General features: G+C 40.9%; 1 protein-coding gene and 1 long non-coding RNA gene across 2 annotated transcripts; both read right to left on the bottom strand.

The window, feature by feature from the left end:
* Positions 1–202: 202 nt before the first annotated feature.
* On the bottom strand, positions 203–4,662 carry LOC113575444. Its single transcript, XR_003410417.2, has 3 exons — positions 4,558–4,662; positions 1,133–1,193; positions 203–714 (listed from the first exon to the last, which is right to left on the bottom strand). It is a non-coding gene; the product is annotated as an uncharacterized LOC113575444 (long non-coding RNA).
* A 1,221-nt stretch (positions 4,663–5,883) lies between these two features.
* fam120c (family with sequence similarity 120C) lies at positions 5,884–24,747 on the bottom strand. Its single transcript, XM_027006964.2, has 17 exons — positions 23,367–24,747; positions 22,749–22,995; positions 22,567–22,649; positions 22,315–22,443; positions 22,096–22,198; positions 21,773–21,846; positions 21,365–21,651; positions 20,098–20,344; positions 18,216–18,387; positions 17,389–17,638; positions 16,181–16,295; positions 15,582–15,791; positions 15,229–15,448; positions 13,463–13,598; positions 13,242–13,305; positions 11,801–12,084; positions 5,884–11,658 (listed from the first exon to the last, which is right to left on the bottom strand). Exons 1-17 carry the CDS (start codon positions 23,871–23,873, stop codon positions 11,652–11,654), a joined length of 3,135 nt encoding a protein of 1,044 aa, XP_026862765.2. The 5' UTR covers positions 23,874–24,747; the 3' UTR covers positions 5,884–11,651.
* Positions 24,748–24,953: the final 206 nt, after the last annotated feature.

The following is a 24,953-nucleotide window of genomic DNA, read 5'->3' as shown; positions in this document are numbered from 1 at the left end:
AATGCTCCTGGCAATATTATTCTTACACGATTTTCTGCAAAAATAAGTTATTTATGTTATGAATAAAAGCGAAAAAATTATATAAAAACAGCCATCATTTATGGTTGAAATAATAGCTCGTGCCAACATATTAATAAGGTTGGTGTGGAATATCTGAAAGAAAAAAAAAAGTACACCACCACACAAGAAAAAGGCAGTATCATTCCATAAACTGTACTTGGTTTATTTAGATGAAGAGTGAGATAACATACAGATAATCAGCATCTCTGTAATTCCAGTACCAGGAGAACAACTTGTGGTTATCATTAAATTAGTTATTTAATAATACTAATACTTATTAAAGGTCACCTAAATACAAAGCCTTCAGTAAGAGGAAGAGGAAAGGAGACTCTTGTGTGGAAGGCAGTAAGATGTATAGTTATCTCCAGCAAGGGACAAACCATACCAAGTCCCCACAACAACACAACTTACTACCTCAGCACAACAAAGCCACAATCCTACACACTCCAGATACATACAAAAACACACAAAATAGTAATTGTTGCTTGCTGCTTCTAACTCCTGCATCCATGAAGGGAGCACGAGGTAATGGGGTAGCTGTGAGAAAGACAGTAGACTGTATAGTTATCTCCCAGATCTGGTGTGATCCCAAACTATACAAACTACTACCTCAGCCCACAAACCCCCAGCTCTGGACGTCCATGGCTTACAACCCTGAGGGAAGAAAAATGGGACAAATGTAGTAAATGTAGCCTTCAGGAGACTGTGTGAAACCTGCATCACACCTTATTTAAGAACACTAAGGAATATTTCAGAGTTGCGGTAACTCAATATGATTAAAAGTCGCTCACATTTCAGACCAAGACTGATCAAAGTAAGCATGAGAAAACAAATTATAAATTACCATTTTTTATCAGGCTAACAATTATTTCTTTGTTAATGAGTCTGAACATTGATAATCTAACTGGAGTTCCTCATCAGATTGGCTGAAGCTGCTTTATTAAAATAATGCAATCTCTTAATACAGCCATATAGGCTCATAATATAAATCAACATGAACATCATCTCTAATGGTAAAAAACACAACCCCTGAACACCAGGTGTTTTGATTTAGGAGATACAGTTCTCTTACCAAAGCTCAGTCATTATCGTTATTATATCATCAGGAAGCCATCAAAGTCCTCTTCATAATCCTACAGATGAAAGAAAAACACTCATTATAATACCATTTAAAAAAAAGAAGACATTTCTTAATGAGAAAAACACAATAAAATGATTAAAATGAGAGCTACTAAAGGTTGGTTTTATAATACTAACCAGTCAACATTTTTACAGATGTTAACCTTTCAAAAAGGACCATAGATCTTGAACCACAGTGCTAAAAAGATGGCCTATGATCATCACAGATGGAAAAAGCATTTAAAAGATTAACAAAATACCAATTAGTAATACTACAGTGCACAATAGTTCACCTCAACAAATGACCAGAGGTTTACAAGTTCAGCCAAATCAGTCTTAACTGTGCTCAGAATTCCCAGAGCTCACAGATATCAGTCAACATGGCTGCAATGTGTAAATGATCTCTATAATAAATCTGTATTTATTTACATGCTATTAGCTTTCTGAACAACCTTAGATGTTTCTGATGAGCGTGTAGAGAATGTTCTTTGATGATGCGTCATTCACATGATGCAATGTTTGGGCAAAAATAATGCATACCACTGTTTGACCCTAATTACTTTAACACTGTTAATGTGTACTGCAATTACAATATGTAGCAATACAACTGTAATTTAATGCTGCATCAGTAACATCTCCAGCAAAGTAGGTGACCCTTCTCACTTCTATCCCTCCCACACACTCTCTGGCCACCATCCCTTTAATCCAGCAGAAGGTCAGATGGTATAGCAGCATCCAGACCAGTTCTGCCAGACTCCAGAACAGATTATTTCTGCAAACTGTCAGGATCCTCATCTAACAATCCCCAGTCACCCACTCCACTGCTTAAACAGGGTTTAAACTGTTCCCCCATGCACAAACAACTTCATTAGACTATATGACAACCTCCTTCTCTGAACTGTGCACGGTTACCACTCAAGCACTGTTCTTCACTTTATCAGTACTTCCTGTTATAACACTGCTACTTGTGATTATCTTTACATCACATGCATAATGCTACACTGCTGAAACAGTTGGCATGTAAATTTTCAGTATCACTATGCTCAGCTCCACATGCACTTATACACTACTCAGTCACAACCAGTCCTGTCCTGTGTATTTAGCAGAATACAATTTGGTGTACTGTGCAGTGTCTGATTTACTGCACCATGTACAGTCCTTGTGAATGATACACATAGTATGTGAATACTTTTTTTCTGCATTGCCTATTTGATTGTACTGTGTGGATCTGTAAACACAGTACCTGTTTTATGTGCACAGGCCCAGGAGATGTGTTGAGATTATTTTTTTAATCCATATTGTACAGGGTCGGTTATAGATAGAACTATCATCTGATTATTTAAAAATACCTTATCATTTTACCTCATTAGATTCAATTACAGACAAATATCAATGGCACATGTAAAGATTTCAAAAGTCCTTTTCCTTGCATGTGTTGTGCAAAAAATTCAGAGCATTCCACTGGCAATGAGAGTCAGCATCTATGGTGATGGAGAAAAACAGAAGTTGGTACTTGTCACCAACAGAGAGAACAACCAACAATGGTGCCATCCTTACCTCCTGAATGGTGCCATCCCTCCAATCCTGGCCCATCCTCTTATCTGTTTATCAAACCCCCCCCCCCCCCCATTTTAGAGTGTTTGGGGCAAACTACCATTATTTACTAATATCTGCTTAACTACCAAGTTTCTCATATCATTGTTTACCATCCACAAGGTGATTTTTTTTTCCTTTTTAAAATTAAGCCCCAAGTCCTCTATTGGGCCTGATAGCTTTAACAGCTAGGCCTCAAACAGTTTACCTATTAGGCCTCAGAATTTAATGTGTGCGCAAACCATACAGAAATAGCGTCCCTTCCAAGGTGACACCACCGCATTCCTTAGTGAAAGCCAAGGTGAAAACCATTCTATACCTTACAAAGCTGTTAACCATTTACAGGAAGGGTGAAAGCCATTCTATACTTTGTTAGACTAAGAAAAGATCCCACACATGTGAAACAATTGGCCATTCTATGCCAAAACTGACTTCTCAGGAGCTCATCTACAATAACTACACATATGAATCACTAAAAACACTTAAAAGTTACTCGGTTGTAGAGATTTCAGCCATACGCCACTCGTACACGAGTTATTATTACCGAACACTAGCTATCTAATTTCTAGCCTGCGAATAAAACGTGACTCAATTCATTTTGCGGCTCACTTGCTATTTCCCCCCTCAGTGGCAACCCTCTCATCGGAGTTATGTTCAGTTTTGTGGAAAATCAAAGCAATGTCAAGTGCCGACTCCCTCGATTTTGTGTATTCCAATAAAGCCGTCACCGGTGCAACGTCCAGCCATCTCCCCGAGGTTTCTGCAGATTTCTGGAGGCTAGCTAAGGTTAAAATAACACACCTCCGGGCCACCTGTTTAGCTGAACACTTTAGTGCAAATCATCGAGAAGTGGAACTGAGACTCTCGTGATATCTCCTGACAGCATATGATGGTAATTTAACAGCCATTCCCCTTTTCTTATTTTTAAATTTGATAGCTGTCCAACTCTGTAGCTAACTAAACATTCCGCATCTTTCCAATGTCTTAAACGCTCCACAACCATAAAGAATGTATCGAGTTTAACTGGCCTATCCTAGTTATACCCACCTTGCTGGCAAGGAACGTGAGATTTCCACATAATATTCAACTACTATTTTTTAATTTTTATTTTAGGCCAAATGCTGACAGCTAGCTAGCTATCCAACCAAGTTCATCATACAAATGAAGCAGCTAGTTCGCTAGTAGTTTCAATATCTCATCTAACGACAATAAAGTCCCCACAATAGAACATTAAGCAAAAACAATTTCCTATCTAGCTAGCTAATTATGCTAACTAACTAGATGTTTGACTAGCTCATAAAGCAGTAGCTAGCCAAGCTAGCTAACGCTGGATAAGTAACGTTACAGCCACCTACAAATAACTGCTAACGACATGCTTTTTACAGCTAGGTTAGGTTAGCTTGCTCTCGCTTGAAATGCTGAAAGCCGTGTTGACCGCCTAAAAGCAATTTCAGGAAAATACTTTGTTTGCAATATAGACATGCTGTAGCTAATATTTCTGGTGTTATATTATAGCTAACAATTTCATTCTGGCTAGCCAGATGTTCAGATAGCTAGCTAGCTAGCTGTATTACAGTTAAATGAGTTATGCTAATTCTAAATATGAAAAATGGCGGTTCATGATTCTTTCACTGCTCGGTATGGTCTTCGAAAAACTACGTGTTTCAAAATTGATCTGCCCTTTCTTGTCCCCCCCGAATCATGACATCAGAAAGGTAGAAACCTATGTCTTGCCGAAGCTCTCGCCCACGAAAATAAAAGAAGAAATCGTATAATTTTGCTCACCTGAGACAGCGACTGTACATGCCTTCGCCATCTTACGGCACCAGCAAGACAGCCTATAACTGTCGCGAGACTCGGTATGTTTTCACGAGACCGTTCTCGTCCACCTACAACCCCCCTGCTCCAGGTCTTCTCAAACAGCAGCGCAGATTTGGAGTGAAAGATGTGGTCTTAGGCTATTCTCCTTGCCATATCTCGAGGAAATATATTTTACATGGTAACAAAACATTACCAAGAGGCATTATTACCATACGCATTTCACAAAGATGTACTTCTGTACTTTGCGTAAACCTGACTTGCACAAATCGGCTTCTGCTGCACCTAAGGTCTATGGCATAAGGCATAATCAGAAACCAGAATCTGATTCTGGAATCTCTTTACATACTCATAGTTGAAACTGGTGCCAAATGACCTCAACGGGATTCTGGGCACAAGACTGAATGACGTGCATTTTAAACAAGACCACTTTGCCTTAGATTTGCGAAGTGTGTCTCTCACAAGGAATTAGTATGTGCATGGGCACCCTTGTAAACAGGCAATGGCAAAGATGGGAAGCATGTTAACTGAGTGACTAAGACAAACCGTCTTGCTGAACTAACTTTAGAAGTTACTTTTCTACAACTGTTCAGTTCCAATTGGAAATTATCTGGTAGTTACTAATAATTGATTCCATTATCACTGGTAGTTAATTAACAGTTAATGTAAGTGGCATCTTTGTCATCACTCCTGACTCATATAAAGAGAGGGTAAACGATCGGTAGTATCAGGTGGGTTGGATTTGAGTACATCAATTCTATGACAAATCTGCCTGTAAAATACACATGCAGGACTGAATTTTGGATTCAAGGTTGAAACCCTGTGCTCTTGACTGCAAGAGGAGGTATGCTACTATATTTAGAAAATGTTCTGGCTGAACCAGGAGAAACAGGGGACAGGTACATAAAATGATAGACTGAAAATGCAGACATTTGTAATATATATTATTGTACATCAAACAGTTGTTTAGAAGTTTGCAGGTGCTAAAGGTATTCCCCCCAAATGACTTTGCACTTAACTATGGTTTCTAGGCAACAGTAGTAACAAGCAGCGATAGCAGTTAAAACATCCTTATTTGGGAAAAGCACAACATATATATACCAAGACAGATGGGGCATGATCAGATTGCATGTAAAAAAAACATTTAATCAGACTAGCTCCCTCCAGTTTCATTGTGTCAAGATTTCAGATGCCTGTAATCTTGTATAAGAACTACTGAAATAGTGCTACTGTAGATATTCTACAATGTTTATAAGACTTTGTTGCTTTGATTAAAGGATCAGAGACAAAAAATTACTAAAAGAATAAATTTTATTTCAGCACTGTAAGTCATTTCCCAACCATACAAACATGACTGCCAACTTCGACACTCTTTCTCTCAGCCTTTTGGCCTTCTTCTCAATGCATTGTGAAATCAGACCACAACTGCAAGACAAATAAAAAAAGGTTTCTTTCCAAAACAATCTGGTGCTTTCTTTATACTAAAAATGAGAAACTGTTAATAACGATCATAACCATAACAGCGATAATAATAATGAAGTTTTACCCTTCACTACACAAGTTCTTTTGGAGACCTTGATGCATGCATCAATGTATTTATCCTGATGAATGGATCAGTTTTCCAAGAACAGATGACAGAATGTGTTGCTTACAAATAGGGCTTGGAATTTTACTTGAAAATGTTGAACATGGTGGGGTAACGCTGTAAAATCAATAGGGGTCAAATGTAGAGGCCATTTATCCAGTAAAAGTAGAATGGATGTCAGTGGGACATTGTACACAACACATTGCTGTTATCATAATGGGATCTAACCCTTACAACACCTGTCCAAAGCGCACAGGTGTGCCTGTGAAGTGAAGGGCTACAGAGCTAGGATACAGGGGAACGGTTTTAAAGCAAGAGTCAAATCTAAGCTCCAGACACAAATCTACAGGAATGCACAGGCAAGAACTCCACACAATAGTGTGTGTTCGTGTGAGCCTGCTTACAGTTGTTTACATTTAGTCTATCTTTGACTACTGATGATACAATTTCAGAAGGACAATACGGGGGCACAAGAAACTGTAAAAGGTGGTAGGTTAACTCTTAAAACCAGCTTTCAAGGCTCAACTTCAGTAAAGGCTTTTAAAAAAAATTTAGCAATGAAACCAGACGATACACAACTCAGACACTTTTCACCAGAAAGATGTAAAGACCACATTTCCTTCATATGCTGATGGACCCACAATATGTTCCTATAATCCGAGTCACTGAAATACAAGTTTGGGTTCCAGAAACTAAAGAAAGAACCATAAATTTGGGCTAACAATAAGGTAATATGCACTTTGGTTTTTAGTAGCAGAGACAAAATTCTCCGTTTTGTGCAAGAATGCAATGATCAGGGTTGAATTTTCAGCCTTTCAAATCATCTTGACTCATTTAAAATGTTTTTGAAAATGTTCGACAAAGCTGCAGTTTAGTCTGATGACAATTACATCATAATGGTGAAGTGGTCTGAAACAATACCATAAGAGGTAAGGAAAACTCCAATTATTACAGTTGAAAAATATCTAGAACTGCTAAGCGTATTTTAATACTAACTGTAGCGACGGTCAAAGGAGTAGCAATTGTAATAACATTTAAAAATAGTTAGAAAAACACAAATTTTCACAATTTCAAACCAATGATAGGTTAGATTTTTTTTTTTTTGTTCATTGCTGAAAACATTTGTTTCCAAGTTCTGGCTACGATTACATACAGACTGATTATAAGACTGGTTATTATTGTTAATATTACCTTTACTGTTAGTATGATGGGGTAAAGAGATGGCACTGGAGTAGGATTAAATATCCACAGAGCCATGCTAGGAAAAATGATGAGAGGCCAGAAATGGTGCAACGAGACAGAGGTGGCAAATGGTTTTTGAAAAGTGGAGAAGAAAGAGGGATTTGTTATCATCGAACTACAGGAAGCAAGCATCTAAACTCTGGGAGTGCATGTTGGTAGCTTATTCAATAGCAAAATAGGGATTTTTAAAATCAACATTACATCTTCAATACAGTATCTATTGCCATGTGAGTAAATCAATGTTTTCTATATTACCATTATCAACTGGATGAAATTAGGGAAAGGGGTAAAGGCATACAATGATGAAAATGTTGATTCTAATTCATAAGACATACATCCCTTAAACAAGACTTAATACTGTAAAATATTGTACATTTGGATCTCTCCATTTTGTGTATATTCAAATCTCCACAAATGTCAGATTAACTAGCAAAAAGGAAAGAGGTTAGAACAGTCAAAAAGAGAATACATAAAATCCAGAAAAGAAGCTTTGCAGAGGGTAACTTGGGAGCCGCATCTGAAATCACTAATTAAGCATTACAAGTAATCAACTATTAAAAAAAAAAATCTGAATGCTGCACCACACGCATGTGAATTGGCATTACATTTTCTCTTGTAAACTACCTGGTGTCTGTCTAAAAATTATTTTTTAAAAAAAGTGTGTCCGTGTCCATTTCTGGGTCTCTCTCTTATTGTACACATTTTTGAGACAAACATTTGAAACTAAAAGTGTAACTCCAATAATTGATACTGATAATCAGCACTTAAAATGTACTAAAGATTTTGTCTGTTAAATGGAAAGAAACTTAAAACTGTAGAGTAAGTCTGAAGGAAAACGTGTGTGTGTGTGTGTGCGCGCACGCACGCACGGGGGTGTGTGTGTGTGTGTGTGTGTGTGTGTGTGCGCGCGCGTGTAGGTGGCATCACGCGCTTAAGGGATGATGGAATATCCGTCTATTGCAAGCACTGCTAAACGTTTTTCATTATCAAATGTAGCAAACTAGGTTTGAACTTCGAAATAAGGCATACTACTGTACTGCACTAGTTGAAGTATACAACTGGTAATGTTATGGTCTAGAATTGATCTGACTCAATAGTTCTGTGAAGTATGTCCAGTACGATCACATTGTTTTTTCTTCTAAGAAAAATGTGGATACTGCTCATCACAAATCCTTTGCTTAAATGGTTTCTACTTCTCATTTAGGGGGTGTTGAAATTAAACAAGGCAGTATTTAAATTGCAGAGGGGTTTCCACAAGTGTGGAAAACTTTAGAACAAACATAAATATGGGTGTCATTCTTTGATTTATAGAGCTTCTGATATACATTTCGCAGCACAAGACTAGACTATAATTTTTCTATATTGTAACAAAATAAGGTGCATCATACTGACATGCCTACTCAGACACTGATACGAAATTTAGACACTCAATCTTAAGATTTGTGATTAAACCAACTGTAGTATTAGAAAAGCCTCTAGTGTATTATGTCCTTCAATACAAATTTAAAGTTTATTCACGACATCCTCCATAAATCACTGGAGTGAAAATGTGTTCTCAAAGGAGAAGCATTTCCCCCATTCCCTGTGCGAAAATATCAAATCGTTGTGACAAGCAGGATATGAAATTTTCATTTTATCTAAATTTGTCTCAGCCCATTTGCCTCAACAAAAGTGCTCTCTAAAAAGTGTACAATTTTCACTTTCAGTCACAAAAACAAGACAATACACAAGGCATAATGTCATTTAAAAAAAAAGACTACATACAGTGGGTGTGTGAGGTCTAGGGAGGCTTTTCCCCCCCTTCCTTTTTCATTTTAGCCTGACCATGTCATAATAAAAAGGCTCTCTAGTTTAGGAATTGTTTTCAAACATCTTATACATTAAAATGACTTTAGCTATGGTGGCTGAATGCATGTGCACAAAGGTATTCCATGTATATTTTAGGCACAAAGGGAAGGAGTAAGGAGAATGAGGAGGGTTTGGATCTGGTAGCTACATTTTAGACCTGAAGCATCTGCAACCCAAACAAATCTTCAGAAAAAGTGACAGACGTAGCAGTGGAGTACTGTTTAGGGGCGGGAAAGAGGAACAGTGCATTCCCAACCATTGATAAAATCACTGCATCATCGCATACTGAGATCACGCGCATCTATGGATCACAAACACCCAAGATAGTCAAGGTATTAAAGTTCCCTCTCCACACAGCATTTTCCTTCTAGCTCTAGCAGAAGCCTCGTTTCCACTTTGTCCTAGTTCCAGGACAATCCAGTGCGTTTTGTGGTTTTAAAACAAAGTGCGGTTTCCTCTGCACTTTGTTCTCACATTCACGCCATGGTAACTATCTGCGTCATATTGGTTTGCAAGACACAAGAAAAATGCAGGTAAAGAGTTAGTTTGGCTAAAAGTGGAACCATCAATAAACGCTGGGGATATTTTGACATGACTACAGTTATAGAGTACTAGTTTATAATCATATCAAAGTAAGTGCTTTATGTTGGAATACAATTCATTTACAAGGGCATTTCTTTTCATGTTTGGTTTGGGGGCTTGCATATCTATAATTTGGGGCATAAGGTGCTTAATTTTTTTTTTATATATATATATATATATTAACTTAGAACAATCTTAGCAGCTACATCAACAATGGGATTCACAAGTCACAATCAATATATTTGTTTACTCAGGTGAGAAAATAGGACTCGGAGGAGGGGGGGGAAGAAAAAAAAAAAAAAAAAAAAGATCGTCACAAGACTACATGAAAGGGGGAAAAGCTATTAAGTGTGGAGCTAGTACCATTCCTGACTGACCATCTTCATATATAATCACTTCACTGTAACTTAGGTCAGACCCATCAGTACTGTCCTGTCTCTCCCTTTCTCTCCGAGCTTGGACTTCACCACTCACCAAGAGAGCTGACAAGACCCTGTGCTTTAGTCAGTGGCAGGATAGTCAATAGCCAAAAGAATCTATAGGACTGAAATGAGTGAACCACCATGTGTGAATTAAGCAGTTCTCACTGTGACATGCTTTTTTTTTTTTTTTTTTTTTTTTCTTTTTTAAAATTGATCCCTTATGGTATGCTGCAAAAAAATAGTACGGTTTCAGATTCTGAGATTCCTAGTTATACAATGTCAAAAACTAAAGAACAGGACACTGCTGTGCAATTTATAGGGCCCAGTGATGATGTCATGGTCAGTATGAACACCAGGTCTCATTCACCAGAGGCCATATTAACATTGCTTTGGAGAACTATCCATTTAACGCTAATCTACAATGTGCAGAGGGGCCTCTCTGCACACAGTCAGTGATCATCCGACAAATGTACCCAGGGCCCAAATCTCTCCTCCATTTATACATTTGTCAAGGGCGATTATAAATTCAACGGGCACCTGGGCTTGTCCTTTCTAAAGAAAAAGGATAGAGTACTATTAATAAACTCACTAATGAAATGGCAGCTATACCTTAGTGAAAGAACAGCTTGTAGGTTTTGATGTTAACCATTGGTTCACCACTGACAAGTCAATTAAGATTTTCTGTTAAAAATCTTTAACTATATCAATGGATTTGAAAAGGCATATGAATCACATGACAAACATAATTGATCAAAACTGCTACTACCAAATTTAAAAATTAGATTTAAACACCAAAATCATGTCAACAGTTCATTGTTACAGCCCTGATTACATGCCGGGTGTGGAGCACTACATCTACATGCAGGCTTGTGGTTTGCTTGATGGCTGCGTGATGTACAACAGCCCGTTGTCGTTCACAGGACTGGATGTATAAGGATTTGTTTTTCAGGCAGATTTACAAATCCTTAAAAAAGAAAAAAAAACAAAAACAAAAACAACAACAACCCCACACCACAGTTTAGGAGTAGAGTGCACTAAGTGCACTGCTCTTTCTTAAAATGTGTCAGCTGAATGTGAACATGGATTAAATTTGAATATTTGGGAAATATGGGCCTATGGTAGCCATTTCAGGCAATCATACAAATATAAACATCGATGTTCTAAGGTGTTTCAAAATAAAGCAATATTAGAAAGATGAAAAGACAGCTTGTCACAATGATCCAACCCTGATGGGGCAGTGGAAAGGCTGAGATCCAGAATCAAACGATTCAGTGCAATGTGCAATCAGAGGTTATGATTTTAACTATGCTCAGTTTCAAATCAGAACCTGCTGATAAGTTGACATAGACCGCACTCCTCTTCACACTGTCCATCTATAGTTTTCAGCATCTGTAACACCATAAATTATTCTTATGACAACACAAAGTGGCTACTGTGCCCTAATTATCGTATTTTGCAAGGAAAAGGCAGTCGAACTTGAATCATTCCCTCTTAACACAATCATTCTTATTACACTATGGGATGCAATTACTCCTCTTTTTGTAGTGCACCATCCGATGGGCAGTCGTCAAGGCAACAAGGGGCCTCTACCTCCACCCCATCTCCTGATTGGTTGTCTTTGCTGGCTAAGGCACACTGGATTGGCTGGGCCAGTGGTGGCAGGTCAATTGGTTGACCAGTGGCGCTTCCTGAAGAGCTGCCATTCAGTTGCTGGGACACACCCCCAGCTCTCTCACCAGTTCCAGAGGGCCGCCCCACAGTCTTGGGTTCCTCCGCCAGCTTTGGGGGGCTGGTCGAGGGGGGCGATGAGGGATTCTAAAAATAAATAAATATTTTTAAAACGGAAGATATGAGCTGTTATTACGCCAACAAAGGCCTAAAAGCACGTTTAAGCAAAAACATACTATGAGCAGATTAAGCAGGCATCAGTACAAACAATATATGGCCAAGCACATGATACAACTCTAAAATGGTTAGAAAAGCAAACAAAAACCATAAAGAATGATAAAAAATTAAATATTTAGTTGCCAGTAACATTTTCATTCTGTGTAGCCAACAAGAATTCAAATTAGCTTTATATGTATACCTACAACCTCCTAAATGTTTAGATCAATATTACATCTCACCATCATCTGATGCATATTCCAACTGCCTGTCAAAGGTGAGGATATTACATCACTAGCTTTTTTGACAGCGTTTATGGTTAAAAGTGTGAAGGCTGTGAGAACATCTGATACACAGCTTAGCCCAATTTCACATGCTCATTTCTCCATGCAAAAGGAACTAACAATATATGACAGTATAATAGGAGAAGCAGCCTACAGGATACATTAAAAATCTGATACACATTATAATTGGAACCAGTTAGGCTACTTTACTGGAATAATGCAGTTTGTAGTCAAAACAGGAATCCCATTATTGTTTCATTTACTTCACTTTCATAAATATTTATCATCAAGAGTTTATACACTATACACAAAGACAACGGTGTGTCATTGAGCGAACACACTTTATGAGGGATTATTCTTCCTCATAATAAGGGAGGTTTGCATATCAAAACACATGAATCAGACTTCTTAGTGGTTTCCTTCATTAAAAATGATTCATCCCTAGTTAATTGATTTTTTATCACCATAGGTGTAATTATATATATATATAAATAAATAAATAGATTTCAACCAATTTTGGAGAAATTTACAGCTTCAGAAACAGCAGCATGCCACATTCTGTGCACTTGAGCATGTCCATATCAGTACTATGAACACAACTGCTTTGGAAGGGCTTTGGAAACCTAGCCCAGTCCATCAGTCTAGGCTTTTTTAAGCACATGTTTAGGAAAGCTACATGCAGCAAGAGGAATGTTAAATCATCACTTCTGCTTTGAATGAACTGTGTAAAAAAAATGTATTAACCTTTGTATTAGTCATTTAGAATTGACTAGATTTCATGCAAGTTGTGCGCTCTGGTGTTACCTGTGTTCTGTTGGTGGTCATCTTTTTCCCTCCCCTTCCTTTTGGCATTACTTCTTTACCCCTTCTATGACAGAGGGACAGGTGATGGAAGCTTGAACAGACCTCGTTTGTCTGCACTTTCTTAATATGGCAACTAATTCGAAGCCCAAGTCAGTCATAATCGCCTGCTGCAGGGTTCAACATGCTCACTACAGCGGTAGCCAACAGTAGGCAGTACTTACCCTTTCCCTCCTCCCACTGATACCACCTGCATGTTGAACCCCCCTCTGCCACGCACAGGCTTGTTCCCAGCCCACTGCCCCACAACCATGCCAGCAATCTCCAGCTTCCCACCTTGTGGAGGTATAGACTGGATACCTAGATGATTGCACAGATCAAAAATAAATTTGTATGAAGACATCGTTTTAAGGCTAAAAATGTAAACCATCATATCACACACATTCATACATACAGTGGTTTAAAAAAAAATAATCCCCCCACTCATTCTCCCCAAGGCAGACCTTTTCCTTCAAGATCGGGTCCTCTACCGGAGGCCTGAGAGCTTAAGGGTCCTGTGCAGCATCTCAGCTGTTCCCAGGACAGCACACTTCTGGACCAAGATCTCAGATGCTGTTCCTAAGATGTGTTGGAGCCATTCACCAAGTTTAGTGGTTACAGCCCCAATTCTCCAATAATCACGGGAACCTCGAGACCTTTTCTAGCTCTTCCTTCGGCCCTTGGCATTTCTCAGGCTTTTCTTGTTCCTTTTTCCTGATGCTGCCATCACTCAGGATTGCCACATCTATCACTATTACCCTCTTCTGCTGTTTGTCCACCACTACTATGTCCAGTTGGTTAGCCATTACTATCTTGTCTGTTTGTATCTGGAAGTCCCACATGATCTTAGTACAGACATTTTCCACCCCCTTTTGGGGTATATCCCACTTAGACCACGGAACTTACTTACCATACTCAGCACATATGTTTCTGTACGCCATGCCAGCCACTTGGTTATGGCGTTCCATGTATGCCCTGCCTGCTAGCATCTTGCATCCCCCTGTTATGTGCTGGATTGTCTCAGGGGCATCCTTGCAAAGCCTGCATCTGGGGTCCTGCTTGGTGTGGTAGAGCCCAGCCTCGCTTGTTCCTGTGCTGCCATGATTAGTGCCTCTGTGCTGTCTTTCAGTCCAGCCTTTTCCAGCCATTGGTTGGATTTCTCTATATCAGCCACTTCCACTATCTGCCGGTGATACATACTGTGCAGGGGTTTATCCTCCCATGATGGTCCCTACTCCTCCTCATTTCCATCCTCCTCAGGTTTACACCGTTTGAGGTACTCACCTCAGCACTATCACTTGAGGCCACCATACAGCTGTACTCCTGGACCTTGGTTCCTTCATCCAGGATAGTAGCTTTGACGCTCACTAGTCCTTGGCCCCCCACCTTAAGCACTCATCACGGATGGCAGCACAAGCTCGAGCAATATGCCATAGCTCAATCAAGGTAGGGGTGCATCACACCAGAGAAGACCCAAGATGCAGACTGTATAAAGACGCCTCTGAGAACATCCATCTAATACCAGGATGCAAGATGCTGGCAGGGAAACAAGTGGCAGGGATCATATACAAGAACACATGCAAGGCTTATGGGCTAGAAACCTTCCAGTCCAAATAGGAAGAACACAATCAGCAAAAGCACTGCACCGCACCCTCAAACCGCCAGGCCTTTGGTAGAAGGCGTGAGTATGAGAAAAAAAAATATGACCAACCACTGGAAGGATGACAGAAATTTTTTATATATACCAGTTAACTAAAAGATCACACCAGATTTGTTTTTAGATTAGATTAAATAATTTGACTATACTCAAATGCTCCATTGCATCTAAATGAATATTGAAAACTCACTTTAGATGCACCAGTGTGCCAAAAACATGGTCTCCACTGACTAAGCCCCCAAATTCTACCAAGCAGAGAACAGACAGTAACAGGGACGGTGGGCGGAGTCAGACCTGGGAAGGCTCTTGGCCGGTGCTGGTGGTGTGGTGCATGGGGCATGGAGCCCAAGGGCCGAGGGGGGTACAGAGGGTGCATAGGGTAGAAGGGCGGCACCATGGCGGGCGGCAGGAACGCTGGAGGGGGCAGAGGCGGGGGCGGCGGAGGGGGGCGTGAGAGATTGATGCCTTCGAGAATGGCCTGCCGCATCTTCTCCACGCGAGACACCAATTCCTCCTACGAAGCAAGAGGGAGCAAGGAAGAGAGTCAATCACGTCAAACACAGCATTCAAAAGCATAAATTTGCTGAGAATAAGCAAACAGATAATTGGGGCTAATTTCACCAGCAGGGCAACAGTAGGTTCTGTACCTGGCCTTCACACATATCCAGTAAGGCAGCCCTGTCTCTGGTAGCCTTGGCTAGTTTACTCTGAAACAGTTTCCCATCAAAGAAGCCCCATGGGCAGCAGTGGTCCCAGGGTAGCGGCTGGCCGCACACATCGTTCACGAAAAGGGCAGTGTCCACACCACTCATGAACAGAGAGGCCAGCTGCACCCCACGGCTATCCACCTTCTCCACCTAATGTCCCCATCACAGGGAATGTGAAAGGAAAGACTTGAAACAGGAACTATGGCAGGGAAAAAAATTGATTTAAATCTACATTGTTCAAATTTTGGTCTGAAATTTGATATTTCACAGTTCAATTTTAAAACACTTTATGATTAAAGCTCAGCTCCAGTGTCATTTTATACACATTTGAAACGGTAGAAGAGGAACAGGTTTATTTTTATACCCATGTTCTGAAAACAATACTGACTTAAAAATATGTACTGAATATCAGTACATTCAATATACGGCCCAGCACTAACAGGCACTAGACTCATCAGTTCACGGATCAACAGTAAGTAATATTACACAGTGGCTGTATGGAAACCATGTGCAGTGAAAGCCAGTTTCTGGTCACCGACCTTGAGTTCTTGGAGTTGATCAGGCTCATAGAGCTGGTTGGACACAGCTTGGGCCAAAAAGGCATCAAGCTCGTGGCGCTGAAGAATACGGCCACCGGGCCACTGCATCAAATACCTGCATGCCAAAACACAAAAGATCATTTCTAGTGCTTAATGTCACAATACAAAAGAATCCCTTGAATTATTAATGTAATTATTATTGTACATATCACTGGCCACTTTATTAGGAATATTCTATCAGTTCTGGAGAGGACACGTGTTCTCACAGAAGAGCCTTAGCCATGTGCGAGATGCAATCTACAAGGTGCTGGAGTAGTGGAGTGCTGGATTCAGTGAGCTTGTGATTGGAGAGGCCATTGAAATACAGCCTAATTCACTGTAATGGAAGCAGTTTGAGATCAATTGGAGCCATTATAAGATTGTGTGCATAAAATTGTGTCCATTGTGTGGCTAAATTATCAGCAACAAAAAGATAGGGCATTCAAAAATACTTGTTTGTGGACTGAACGGCAGTGTGTGCCAAGAAAACTTTCCGCACACAATTACACAACAAGCACTAGCCTGTACTGTTGACACAAGGCAGGATGGGTCTACAGTTTCATGCTGTTTATCCCATATTCTGACCCTACAGATGTAGGTCGCAACACAGAGATTTCTTCATCAGGAAACATTTTTAAACTTCAGCTGGTTTCGGCGGGTCTGCGCTGACTGTAGCCTCAGTTTCCTGCACATGGCTGAGAGGAGTGAACTTAAACATGGTCTTCTACGTGTAGTACATCCACCTACAAGTTGTTGGGAGGACACATTCCAAGATGCTTTTCTGCTCACCACAGTTGTAAACAGTGGCCGTGGCCTTCCCCCAGTTCGAACCAGAATTCTTTTGAGCGCTCTACATTCGCGTCTCCACCTCCAGAACTGCTGCACTTGCAGCCCCCCTTTCTGATGTTTGATGTGAACAATAACAAACCACGTTTACATGATTTTGTGCATTCGGTTGTTGCTGCTGCGATTGGCTGATTGAATAATTTTGTAAATGTGCAGATGTATAGGTCTTCCTTTTAAAGTGGCAGCTGAGCATATATAATATTCAATTATTTTACCATTCTATTGGTGGAGGAGGTCTGATCTGAACATGCGGTGGTACACTTGCAGCACCTGTATTTGAGTTCTGCTGGGTCTTTAGAAGTACCGCTGTCCTGTGCATCTACCTGAGGACGCAGCACATGAGCAGCAGGTGCGATGGCACGCAGGCAGGATTGAGCAGGGCAGGGCAGTCTGATCTCATGCAGGCCAGGAATGCTCGGGTGCGGCGGCTGCGGTCCTCCGAGGCGCGGCCCAGCCACAGACGCCTCAGGTTGGGGCAGGTCCACTCCCGGAAGCACAGCGCCGGGACCAGCTCCGGGGTCAAGGCCGACTTGGCCTTGCTGGCGCACCACTCTTTGATGATCACCGGGGGCACTATAGAATGACAAACAGAAAACAGCCTTGACTGTGAGCATTTTTGAAAGCTTTAAAAATTTTAAGCTTCTTTTTCATTTATAACTAAGAGGAGCCAAGGTCATACATAATGCACCAACGGTATGTACGACACAGTCAGGTTCGTGATAATTTTCAATTCTGAGGTCAGGAACTGGTTCAATATTTTTATGTGAGGGGAAAAATTGTCTTAGCAATACTTAGCTTTAATTCCACACTACAGACAGGTTTGGCAAGAAACTACTTTAATTTAAAAACCAAAGACTACATAGTAGCATATCCTTGTGCACAAACATTGTTATGATCGGCATCATACAAAACCTTACACAGAATACAGAAAACACTTAGAAAAATCTCTTTGGTTTCTTCCATTACGGTTTTAAATATTTGATTATATTTTAATACACACTTTTCTGACCCCCCCCCCCCATTTAATAATTGGATTTTTCCTTAATGCATACAAAGACAACAATACACTCAAAACAACATAGAACAACCACCAAGACACCACTTCAGCCAGACACCCCCCACCTCCCCACCCGACACCCCCCCCACTCACCCTCCAGTGGAGTGCGCTTGCGCATGGCCACCCTCTCCAGTCTGCGCTGGGTCTCGGCCAGGCTGAACAGCACGCCGTAGGCATACTGCCGGGCCGAGCGGAACAGCAGAGAGGCAGGGGGCAGGTCGGGGTTGCACTCGTCCTCGATACACACCGGCATCTTCATCTCTCCCTGAGTGAGGAAACAGTGAGGTGGGGAGAACAGACAGCAGTGGGGGGAAAAAAACAAACAAGGAATCTAACAGACCGTGGTACCTTAAAGCTACAATAAGTATATTTTGGGAGGGGATTGCTCTAGGGGTTGAAAGTCAGAAATAACCTTTTGGGTTTTCACATTTTAAAATACTTTTGACACTGGATGTCGTTGGATTCTGATTACAAGATTATAGGGAATCTGAAGGGACCCCAAAATTCTTCATAGCTATACAACTGTTTAAAAAAAAGACTGAAACTAAAGACTACCTGTAGCTTCGAATCAACCTCTAATACCCTAGTAGACTGTTGTAACAGTGACAGATGTTATCTCTGAAGCATGAACACGCAATGAGCAAAAGTGCTTTTGCTCATTGTCATCTTGCACACTTTCACACCTCACACGTAATGCTCAATGCTCCATCCAAAAAGTCCTTGATATTCTAATTAGAATTGAAAACTTCTCTATAATGAAGTCCTTATCCTGCAAAACCGCCATGACTTTCACCAGCTGCCATGACCTTTAAAATTGAGACTCCTCTTTATATTACCTCCTTAATATTATGAGCATTCCTTTCCTATTTAGTTTTTTCCCCAAACATGTGTTAGCCCATCTTAGTGCAAACCCCACTTTCAAATACCCAAATTCCTGTTGTTCAGCAGTGTTTTACAGCTCTGAGCCATTTTCTCCCACAGAGCACACTACGGAAGGCTCTGCACATCCTCATCAAATGTTCCTACATTCCCGTTATGTCAGACTGTTTCATTCTTTCTAAGATTTTAAAAGCACCAGCAGTGTTGGATGAACTGGAGGGCTGTGAATCTTCCCATTATCACAAATCACAGATTAAGGATAATGAAATCCCCATGTCTTGAAAATGCCTTTCCATTGGGTCAAGTTTACTAAAATGAGGGAATTAGTGTGCTTTGTGTTTGTTTAAAGTAAATGACAATGTTTATCCTGTAATGAAAAATGCCAGTGTCCACATGTTACTCGACTCTAAGGCTGCTCAAAAGAACTGATCAAATTCTCTGCCAAAATGCTGATTTTAACTCTAAGAAAAAATATGTTTATGCCATCACGTGCAAAGGAAATGCCCTTCAGAAAAACAATGGATCATCAAGGAGAGCTGTGTAAAGTATTAATGTTTCACAATTTTCAGAATTACTAATGTAAACTTTGTTAGACCTGATATGATGCATCTCAGCTCACTGAAAAACTGATAACATATCAGCTTTGAAATCATTCACTCATTTATTCATATAACACTCACTATGCTACTTACTGGAACCAGAATGAAAAACAATGAAACTCAAATTCAAGAAACTGAAACTCAAATTTAAAAACACCCCACAAGAGTGCTGACATGCCTAATATGACAAATAGTAATTTCTGGCAGTGTGTCAAACCAGTTGCTGGAAAGCACTGTTGGCTAACTTACGCTGGCCAACTCTTCTACGATAGAACTTTTAGAAGGAAAATTAGCTATCTAATTTTTGCCCAACCTAGAGAATAGAACAGTGAGACAAAATTCCCATCTAACCACACCTTAACATTTCCAGTCGTCACATTATGTTTTAAGAGTAGGAGGGGAAAAAAGGGTGTCAACTGTTTCCTATGACCAGAGGAGTAGAACAACGCAGCTCATAATGGAGACTTGTCACATAAGTGAACACTGAAGGCCAGTACCTTGGTGAGGATGTGGTAGATCTGTGGGTACATGAGTCCTCTTCTGTGTCTGTGCTCTGCCACTCGCAGCACCTCCGCGCTGACCTGAGGCAGGGGCGGAGTTGTGATGTCCATGTGACTCCGTGTTGCCATGGACAGCAGTGATGGAATAGACGGCCCACTCCCATTGCCTTGGTGACCTTCCCCAGAGGCACCGCCCCCACGGCCACTGGGATCTTCCCATCTAGAGGACTTATCAGCCAAATGACTGAAGGGGTGGGGGGTGGGGGGGTTGGGAGAGACAAAAATAAAAAAATAAAAGATAAAAATCTAAATCTATGCTATTCACGCTTGTTTTTATAGCGATGCAATAATACATTACAAAGAGACTTTGGTGACTTAGAATTTGAAAGTTACAATAAAAACAATTATTTAGCCCCTGACCTTACTATGGTCTATTAAAATAACACCCAGTGATGGAACTTGGAGGTAAAAGCCACATACTGGCTTAACATTGCCTTGGCCACAACTAGCCTGCTACTTTTATACTTTTCCCCAGTAGTCTTTGGAAGACTCTTTTTAAGTGAAAGCACTGATGGACCAATTTGTACCATTATAGCTGCATTCAGACCATCCTTATCCTCACAAGGGTTCACTGCACTCTTTTCCATGGCACTGTCTGTCATTTTGTCTTTTTACGCATGAACTATAGGGTCAGTTTGCTTGTTACAGCCTTTGAATTAGAGGGAGTGGAAATTAAAGAAAAAGAATACAACAACAGCTGAAGCTATTACTTTGACAATGATGTTTCTTTAATCACAGGAAGGAATAGACAAATAAGCATATCTTCAATATCTATTTTGATGGTTTTTCCTCAATGGAGAAGCCCTTTCGGCACATTTTCAACCATATCTGGCAAGACTTTAATTTTCCAACTTCTTCACTGATGCCCCATATGCACAAGTGTTGAACATTAGCAAAGTGCCAGACTGAATACTTGGGGTGGAATTAGAGTGAAAGCTCACAAAATACACATTAACAGGACACCATTTCCACATAAACTAAGAGTTATAAAACAAAAGATGTCTTCTTTTAATACTGGTACGGGAACAAAACTCAATTTATAAACAATAGAAAACTACTAAGCAGACAAACTGACACTGCTTCTCTCAAATTGCTGTTACCCTTTAAGACATTTTTAGAACACCTTTGCCAAGAATAGAGTGGGAGAGAAAGAAGCCATCAAAGCAACAGAACAGTGCAGCAAACAGTTCAGGAGCCAACTCACTTGGTGCTGGTGTCATTTTGTTCCTCCCCATCAGAGGAAGATGATGGGGAAGGGGAAGGGCCTGAGGGAGGTGCGGTGTGGTGATTGGGCAGTCGGTTGCCACCTTGAGCAGAATCGTAAGGAGCAGACCAATCAGCAAAGCCCATTTTCCCAACAAGAGAATCATTGCAGTCTTGCAGTGGTGGAGGAGGGTTCTGGAATAGAAGGGCGGGACCAGAAGCTGGGCCAGGTCCATAGGGCCCACCGGGATAAGGCACCTTAACACCTGATACCTGGGGTGGACCAAACTAATGGAAAACAAGGCATAAAACACAAAAGGAAATCAGTTTTACTTGTATAAAGAACACCCAGAAGATTGCTATGACTAACAATACTACAAAAATGATGGAAGAGTATGCCAAAATTCACCTGGGCTTTACCAGACTGTACTGCCCCCATGTGGCCTGCAGGTCCGCCAAACTGACCAGGCCCAAAACCTGGAACTGTGAACAAAGCCAAGAAAGAGATTATGTGATCATGAAAGTGATAAAGACTCTTCAGCAAGCATTTTAATAAGATCATGAGTGACAGAACATATCACCTTTACAGCTGATATTGCTTCTACAGGAAGCTGACAACTATAAAACATTCAATTCTAAACACCCACCCACCTATAAACCTATCCATATATATATATATATATATATATATATATATATATATATATATATATATATATAAATAATACTTACAGAGGTAAGGAGAAGGTCCCATTGAAAGAGGTCTTGGTTTACTGGCCGCTGAAAAATACTCCACTGCTTTCTTAAACCTTTCAATTTTATCTTCAGTCCGAGACTGAGCAAAAGAAAGATAGAGTATTTGAAGTGGAGCATGCCTTGATGTTAACAATGTTGCGTCATTCAGATGAGGTTAAAAAAAATTATAACAGAAGCATTTAAAAATAAATTTACCTGAGACTGTTTAAAAACATCCTTGGCCACAGCATCCAGGTTTCCGAGGTCTTTGATGGATGCAACATAATCTGATACAGCCTTAATCACAACCTCACAAGGAGGGAGGACTAATTGATGAGCCCTTACCTGAAATTAGCCAATAAGTAGGACAGAAAGAAGGACCATTTACTCCATATTTTCAAATTACTTATCAGCAGTTGCCTGAAAGAACAGCAAATCTGATAAGGAAACACACACACAGGTATGTACCTTGAGGGAGGCAAGAGGGTGTTCTGGACCCAAGAGACTCCAATGAAAGGCAGCCAGGTCTTCATCTGGCAGAATGTGATTCCCTTGAAAGAGCAAACAAACATCCTCTGATTAGCCAGGATAATTTACCATGAGCTAGAAAATCACCAGAAGTTAGCTGGCTCATGCTGATTTACTAGTACCGAGCAGGGCAGCAAATATGGGCAGGTGCTGGGTTTTGAGGCCCAATTGGCGTGCGGCCTCAGACAGCAGGTACTGGTGGGTAGTCAGATTCTTGCCGTTCCAGGAGAGCTTGAGCGCATGGGAGCTGAAATAGGCCGGGACATTGCATAGAGCGAACTCCGAGTCCTGTGCAATCAGGCCCTGAAAGCCATAATCTCTGTACAGGGATAGCACCTCCTGGTGGTGGTCCTCGAGGGTCTGTACCACCTACACCGCGAAAGGGAGGTGGACTTCACCCAGAGTTTTCAGAACAACATGCTCCCAGTTCCATACAGTCCTGATTCAACAGTATCATACTTCATCCAAAATATTTAAATGTGAAAAACATAGTATAACTATTGTACTTGTTAGGCACCATCAAACATTTATTAACACCTATAATCTGACAGTTGTTTAAAATATCAGGTATACATTCAACATTCTTATAATTAGTGGCAAAAAAGTCAACATTAAATTCTAGTGAACAAAACATTAACACACTGTTTAAAACAAACATCAAACATTTAATTATAGATCTACAGAACAACAAAGAAAACAGCCAAATGTTATAAATGAGCATTTATTTGAATTACACTTACCCGCACACGGAAGCGGAACATGGCGAGACGAACACAGTGGCTAAGGCAAGCCGGAGGCAGGAACCAGGCCCGCGGAGGCGGCGTGGCCTTGCTGCCGACGTGGTTTACAATGAGCTGCGCAGTCTGCCTCTGCCCCTGCGCCCGCCGCGCCCACTCCGGCCAGCGATCCTTCCCAAGTGTGCCGTTAAAAACTACCACAAGCTCCAGGCCGCCCTGATACAAACAGGCCTGAGAGAGGGCCGCCAGATAGCCGAGCATCGCATTCCACTCGCCTCCACATACCCAATCGGTCTGATAGCCCCCATACAGTCGCTGGAGGCCAGAGTCTGCATCAACAAGAATCCGTGCAGGCGGAGAAGGTGGAGGCAGCGAGCTTGGGTGATGGGGATGGTGATGGTGGTGTGGAGGCTGTCGGCCCGCTGTTCGGGCGAGTTTGAGGAGGTCTACTGGAACGGCCGCGCCAGGGCAACGTTTTTCCACGTACTCCTGAAAACCCTGCACTCCCATTTCGTACTTTATGTCCTGTTTTAAGACTCAAAGTGTGAGTCGAATAGCTGTATATGAAGTACCCCTTAGTTATAATCTGTGTGCCCAGTCACTCTCCGTAAGCACGGACCAACCCTGGGTAAAGTTAACTACTAAACAGAATTTTTAAAAATTGGGTGTGTCTACTTAATATGTAGCTAAATTTGAAATTAGAATTGTGGTTGAGGCTATATTTTATATTTGGTCATGTACGTGCAATGTGTATCCATTCCTTACTCTGTGTTTTGGTATAATGCCAATAATACTACCAGAACTAGAGACTATCCGTAATAATTACAACGTGACTCGGGGTGAAAGCATGACCGAGGTATACAATGTTACGATAGATAACGGCGTACACGCGGCCGTAACGATGTCGGCAACGTTCAAACGTCTAAAAATATAATCCTACATGCTAGCAAACTAGCTCCACGTTAAACTGCGACTAAATTGCGAGTCAATTTAGCAGTGTGCGGATGTTTTCCCCGGTTATTGTGTTATTTCGATCGTTTGATTATGAGAAGCCTAAAGATGATTTGTTTGAAATCAACAAGCCAGCTCACTTGATTAAACCTAAACCTGCAGTTTGTAGCGAACGAACCCGCTAGCTAGCTAACTTAGCTTGTTAGCCAAGAGCCCGGTGTGACTGTCGACTCGACTAGAGTAGACAAACCCGAGACAGGTGCGATTCGGAATGAAACGGACGATTGAACGTTAAAAAAAATAAAGTAAAAAAAATAACTAAAATAAAACAAAAACAAAACCCCAACGTAAGCGCCCTCGCTCTCTAGCTCACTCACGACTTCATATTGAGGAGAGGAACATACTTTCAAGCGACGTCGGCCATCTTGCGACTTCCCCGCGGACCAGCGAATAGTGGGAGGGGATGCGAGGAGAGGAAAGTGGGAGGAAGGGTTGGTCTGAGTTGTGGGAGACGTAGTTTTTCATTTGATTCGCAACTACAGAGAAAGCAGCGTGTAAAACTACGACTACCATCTATCTAGATCACTGACCCTGCTTGCCAAGGCAGATCCAAATGGAACACTTCATTCAAAAAAATGA

This window comes from Electrophorus electricus, chromosome 24 (assembly GCF_013358815.1).
Source record: "Electrophorus electricus isolate fEleEle1 chromosome 24, fEleEle1.pri, whole genome shotgun sequence".
Lineage (NCBI taxonomy): Eukaryota > Metazoa > Chordata > Actinopteri > Gymnotiformes > Gymnotidae > Electrophorus > Electrophorus electricus.
The sequence above is the reverse complement of the archived record's forward strand: the minus strand, read 5'-3'. Positions and strand labels throughout refer to the sequence as shown.